At 53.1% G+C, this 6,490-nt stretch overlaps 1 protein-coding gene across 1 annotated transcript; it reads left to right on the top strand.

The window, feature by feature from the left end:
• The first annotated feature begins 255 nt into the window (after positions 1-255).
• On the top strand, positions 256-6,216 carry LOC103706998 (ABC transporter B family member 1-like). The gene is given in 13 exon segments (XM_008791316.4): positions 256-768; positions 770-841; positions 929-983; positions 1,072-1,247; positions 1,327-1,494; positions 1,496-1,528; positions 1,614-1,873; positions 1,961-2,210; positions 2,212-2,278; positions 2,688-2,911; positions 3,471-3,844; positions 3,927-4,632; positions 4,737-6,216. Coding segments are annotated over 13 exon segments (4,020 nt in total). The 5' UTR covers positions 256-399; the 3' UTR covers positions 6,003-6,216.
• Positions 6,217-6,490: the final 274 nt, after the last annotated feature.

Here is a 6,490-nt window from a genome sequence, read left to right on the forward strand (position 1 = left end):
GTCAAAAAACACCCCTTCTGAGTTCTGACCTTTCAGTTTTCACACGCCTTGCTGTCGGACAGCCAGCCTGCCAGTTTTCTCCCGTTCCAGCCTTCACAAGAGCTCTGTTAAAAAAAAAAAAAAAAAAAATCAAACGCCTTGCCCTTCCTTTCCCAGTCTCTCTCCCTTCAGTTAAAATATAAAAATAAAATTTAAATCAAATATGGAAAAATGGCGATCATATGCAAGGGGTTAAAAAAGGGCAGGAAAAGGAGCAAGAAAGAGAGAGAGAAAGTGAAGAGAGGGAGAGAGGGGAGGGAGCGAGCTCTCATGGTGCTTGCTGCGATATGTCTCAGGCTTCAGAGGAGTCTTCTGAGATAATAAATAGGGGGCGCGTGGGAGGAATGGAATCACCCGGAGATGCAAGCTTCCCACCACACTCTCCTAAAGAAGACTCGCCGGCCATCGAATTCGTCGACAAAGGAGGAGGAGGTCTTCCTACCGGCGGCGGAGCCCGAACATAAAGATTCATCCTTTGTTCCTCCTCCTACTAGTAATTCTGTCGTTACTCATAGTTTAGAAATGGAGGTATCTAACGGCAAGCAGGAAGGGGAGTCGCCGGAGACGGCGGCCGGTGGTGGGGAGGTCGAGAAGCCCTCTCCGCCGGCACCGTCGGTGGGCTTCGGGGAGCTCCTCCGCTTTGCCGATGGTCTTGATTACATTTTGATGGCTATCGGGACTGCTGGAGCTATCGTCCATGGTTGCGCTCTTCCTGTCTTTCTTCGCTTCTTTTGCGGATCTTGTCGACTCCTTCGGCTCCAACGCCGACGACCCCGACGCCATGGTCCGCCAAGTCGTCAAGGTGCTCGACCCCTTCACCAATTTATTCCCAATAGAAGAGATTTGGGTTATTTGAGCCGGAATGATTTTGTTATTGGGAATTTTGCAGTATGCTTTCTACTTCTTGGTCGTCGGGGCGGCGATTTGGGCGTCTTCTTGGGCTGGTGAGTTCTTCCCGATTTCTCTCTTTTTTGTTTTTTTGATTTCGCGAATATCGTTAGAATTTGAGAGCTGGTTATCGGAATGCAACAGAGATATCTTGCTGGATGTGGACCGGGGAGCGGCAGACGACCAAGATGAGGATCGAGTATCTGGAGGCGGCGCTGAACCAGGACGTCCGCTACTTCGACACCGAGGTCCGCACCTCCGACGTCGTCTACGCCATCAACGCCGACGCGGTCATCGTTCAGGACGCCATCAGCGAGAAGGTGGGGCTCCTTTTCCATTACATTACCCGATCTCTCCGATGGTTTGGGGTTTCTAATGCTGGCTATGGTGTTCGAGCAGCTGGGGAATTTTATCCATTACATGGCCACCTTCGTCTCCGGCTTCGTGGTGGGTTTCACCGCCGTGTGGCAGCTGGCCCTCGTCACGCTCGCCGTCGCCCCCCTCATCGCGGTCATCGGAGGCATTCACACCGCCACACTGGCCAAGCTCTCCTCCAAGAGCCAAAAATGCCCTGTCCCAGGCCAGCAGCATAGCCGAGCAGGCGAGATTTCAATCCATTTGCTTAAAGTCCTTCCACTCCTTTGGCACCATGTGGCTTGCTTAGTTTATTAGTTTATTGGCTCCAGGCATTGGCTCAAATCAGGACGGTGCAATCCTTCGTGGGCGAGTCTAGGGTTCTCCAGGCCTACTCCTCGGCTCTGAAGCTGGCTCAAAGGATCGGCTACCGGATTGGCCTCGCAAAGGGTATGGGACTGGGAGCCACCTACTTCACCGTCTTCTGCTGCTATGCTCTCCTCCTGTGGTACGGCGGATACCTCGTCCGCCACCAGCACACCAATGGCGGACTTGCCATCGCCACCATGTTCTCCGTCATGATAGGAGGATTGTAAGGATATAGCCTGCTCCCAAGTTATTTGCTTGATTTCGTCGAGTTGGTATTGCGCTCAATTTGGATTATTGGATTGGTCGGCAGGGCTCTCGGGCAGTCGGCTCCGAGCATGACGGCATTCGCCAAGGCTAGAGTGGCAGCGGCGAAGATACACCGGACCATCGATCACAAGCCAAGCATCGAACGGAACAGCGAGGCGGGGACAGAGCTGAATGCCGTCACGGGGCATGTGGAGTTCAAGAATGTCGAGTTTGCTTACCCTTCGAGGCCGGAGGTCCTGATACTCCGCGATTTCTCGCTGAGTGTTGCGGCGGGGAAGACCCTTGCATTGGTGGGGGAGCAGTGGCTCTGGTAAGAGCACTGTGGTCTCCCTCATCGAGAGATTCTACGATCCCGCTTCAGGTAGCCACGATAGCAACATCCTTACTTCCATTTGCGCCCGATGTTCTCAACCGAGACAGACATCTGGTGATAGCTTTAATTTCCTCCCTTTTCTTTTCTAAACGGATCCATCTTTAACTAGTGACTAATAAGGCTCCAATTATTAACTTCTAACACAACAGAACGAAGAGTAATTAATGATAAGGCTCCGGGTCTATCTATTTATGATGTATGTGCACAGATCAACAGAGACAAAAACCAGTCACAAAGTCTGAATTTTTTTTTCTTCCCTTTTTCATAAATCTTGATCATGTAAAGTGCTGCTGTCGGTGGGATTTTGATATAAGCTTTTGTTCTTTTCCTGCGGTTCTAGATACTATAGAGATTATGCTGATACATCCTATTAATTCTCCCTGCTTTTCTTCTGAAGGACAAGTGTTGCTTGATGGGCATGACATAAAGACCCTGAAGCTAAGGTGGCTAAGACAACAGATAGGGCTGGTGAGCCAGGAGCCCACTCTCTTTGCAACCAGCATCAAAGAGAATCTTCTTTTGGGCCGGGAAGATGCTAGCCAAGTGGAGATAGAAGAGGCTGCTAGGGTTGCCAATGCCCATTCCTTCATCATCAAGCTACCAGATGGCTATGATTCCCAGGTCTGCATCCATCCACCTTTTATCTAACATACGGAAAAACCTGTCGACATTTCATGTTTGTTCTCTTCGCGTCTGACTGTTGTTAGCCCCTCTCCATGCAATATGACTTCAGCTCTGTCCTTCTATGTGGAGGAGGTCATACACCGTGACCCTCCAGCGTCCCAATCACAGACAAAACTGGCCCCTCCACGGTCCAAAATGAAGTAACATGGAAAGATTCCTTTCTGAGGTCCTTTTCTAAATCCAAGCTGACAGTAAGAGCCTCCGGGTGGGTGGTTTGAAAATCGCTCCGCCTGCCCTCACAAGAAATATTTGTTGGAATTAAAGCCTCATTTTGTCCTTGATTAGTCCCATGATTTAACTAATTACACCGGCTTTCAATTGGAATCATAGGGATAGCAGCAGTCGTTGTCTTTCCTCTCTTTTTTTTTTTTTTTTTTTTTTTTTTTTTTGTGGGTGGGGGGCAGTATTCGCCATGATGGTTTCCAGTCAACTCCTTAGCCATCAGTTCAGGCGTGAGTCATCCGCATGTTTGAACCCGTCTTGATGTGTGGCACAGGTAGGGGAGAGGGGGCTGCAGCTCTCCGGCGGCCAGAAGCAGAGGATCGCTATTGCGAGAGCCATGCTGAAGAATCCGGCGATCCTCCTCTTGGACGAGGCTACGAGTGCCCTTGACTCGGAGTCGGAGAAGCTTGTCCAGGAGGCGCTCGACCGGTTCATGATTGGCCGCACCACGCTCGTCATTGCCCACCGCCTGTCAACAATCCGCAAGGCCGACGTGGTCGCGGTCCTCCAGCAGGGGAGTGTCTCCGAGATTGGCACTCATGATGAGCTTATGGCCAAGGGTGACAATGGACTCTACGCAAAGCTGATTCGCATGCAGGAGCAGGCCCACGAGGCCGCAATCGCCAACGCCAGGAAGAGTAGCGCGAGGTAATCGGAAACTCCCATGTTATCCTGCTGCACAGCTTAGCTTTACCGAGTCTAGTGACTCCGCTGTTTGATTCAATGTCAGGCCTTCCAGTGCTCGGAACTCGGTGAGCTCCCCAATTATCACAAGGAACTCATCATACGGCCGATCACCATACTCCCGCCGTCTCTCCGACTTCTCAACATCCGACTTCAGCTTCTCAATCGACCCCAATCACAGGATGGAGAAGCTCGCATTCCGTGACCAGGCCAGCTCCTTCTGGCGCCTCGCGAAGATGAACTCACCTGAATGGACCTACGCCCTCATTGGCTCCATCGGGTCGATGGTGTGCGGTTCCATCAGTGCCCTCTTCGCCTACGTCCTCAGTGCCGTCCTCAGTATCTACTATGCCCAGGACCACCGCTACATGAGACGGGAGATTGCCAAGTACTGCTACCTCCTGATCGGGGTTTCCTCTGCCGCGCTGCTCTTCAACACCCTGCAGCATCTCTTCTGGGATGTTGTTGGGGAGAATTTAACTAAGCGAGTCCGAGAGAAGATGCTCTTTGCGGTACTTCGAAATGAGATTGCATGGTTCGACCAGGAAGAGAATGCAAGCGCCAGGATTGCTGCAAGGCTCTCCTTGGATGCTCACAATGTTAGGTCTGCAATCGGAGACCGGATATCGGTCATCGTGCAGAATTCGGCGCTCATGCTTGTCGCCTGCACTGCTGGGTTTGTCCTCCAGTGGCGCCTTGCCCTCGTCCTCGTTGCGGTGTTCCCTGTCGTCGTTGCCGCCACCGTTTTGCAGGTACTGCATTCAAGTCGTCAACATGCAGATGGCTAAAAGTGTTTGCGAATTGGCCTCGCTCTCTTTTTTTTTTTGAAACTTAATCGAACATCTTGTGGTCGCAGAAAATGTTCTTGAAGGGCTTCTCCGGGGACCTGGAGAAGGCGCATGCCAAGGCGACGCAGATCGCCGGCGAGGCCGTGGCCAATGTCCGGACCGTGGCGGCGTTCAACTCGGAGGCCAAGATCGCCCGGCTTTTCGCCGCCAACCTCCAGAGCCCCCTCCGCCGCTGCTTCTGGAAGGGCCAGATCGCCGGAAGCGGCTTCGGCGCAGCCCAGTTCCTCCTCTACGCCTCCTACGCCCTCGGCCTATGGTATGCCGCCTGGCTCGTGAAGCACGGCATCTCCGACTTCTCCAAGACCATCCGCGTCTTCATGGTCCTCATGGTCTCCGCCAATGGCGCCGCCGAGACCCTCACCCTCGCCCCCGACTTCATCAAAGGCGGCCGCGCCATGCGCTCTGTCTTCGAAGTGCTCGACCGCAAGACGGAGGTGGAGCCCGACGATCTGGACGCCGCCCCGGTCTTCGACCGCCTACGCGGCGACGTCGAGCTCAAGCACGTCGACTTCGCCTACCCAACCCGTCCAGACGTGCCGGTTTTTCGTGACCTGACCCTCCGCGCCCGCGCCGGCAAGACGCTCGCCCTCGTCGGGCCCAGTGGCTGCGGCAAAAGCTCGGTCATCTCGTTAATTCTGCGCTTGTACGAGCCGAATTCGGGGCGGGTGTTGATAGATGCGAAGGACATCCGGAAATATAATCTCAAGTCCCTGAGGCGGGCGATGGCGGTGGTGCCGCAGGAGCCATGCTTGTTTGCAGCCACGATTTTCGAGAACATCGCGTACGGACGGGAGGCGGCGACGGAAGCAGAGGTGGTGGAGGTAGCGACGCAGGCGAATGCGCACAAATTCATAGCGGCGTTGCCGGACGGGTACCGGACCTGGGTCGGGGAGCGGGGCATGCAGCTCTCCGGCGGCCAGCGGCAGAGGATAGCGATCGCCCGAGCTCTGTTAAAGAAGGCGCAGGTGCTGCTGCTGGACGAGGCGACGAGCGCGCTGGACGCAGAAGTGGAGAGAAGCGTGCAGGAGGCGCTGGACAGGGCGGGGGCGGCGGCGGGGCGGACGACCATCGTTGTGGCGCACCGCCTGGCCACTGTGAGGAATGCGCACGTAATCGCCGTGATCGACGAGGGGAAGGTGGTGGAGCAGGGGTCCCATTCCCACCTGCTCAACCACCACCCGGAGGGCTGCTACGCCAGGATGCTTCAGCTCCAGCGGCTCACGCGCTTGCCGGAGGCCGGCGCGCCGGGCCCATCCAACCCTGCCGGGATATGAACTTCGGACCGGACAGGGGAGGTGAGCCAAGATCCAAGTGCTACGCTTACCGCTGCCTTTTTGCCTCCTTTGTGTTTTTGATTTTTTGTTTATTTTTTTATGTTTCGTTCGCGCAGAATTAAATTCCTCGTGTAATTAAATTATTACGGAATGCGTGTTTAGTCCACTATTAGCCGTATTTGCAAAAGCTAAGAATATTTAGCCTTATAACCCATTCTATTGCATTATGATTGTTGGAATGCTTTTGACGCAATAATCTTAAATAATATGTAATAACTCAAGACCTCATCCAAAATGGCTAGTCGGAATGTATTCATTGAAATTCTAACATTTTCATTAGGCTAAGAGTTTAAATTTATTCAAATTTAATTACAAAAATCACGATCGGTCCGTGGTCAGCCCCAATGAATCTGTATTGGAGTGTCTTCTAGTCCACAAAGATTATGGCTCAAGTCCTCTTTAATACCATTTGTAATAATTTAAAGTGC

Source organism: Phoenix dactylifera, chromosome 18 (genome assembly GCF_009389715.1).
Source record: "Phoenix dactylifera cultivar Barhee BC4 chromosome 18, palm_55x_up_171113_PBpolish2nd_filt_p, whole genome shotgun sequence".
In the NCBI taxonomy this organism is placed as follows: domain Eukaryota; kingdom Viridiplantae; phylum Streptophyta; class Magnoliopsida; order Arecales; family Arecaceae; genus Phoenix; species Phoenix dactylifera.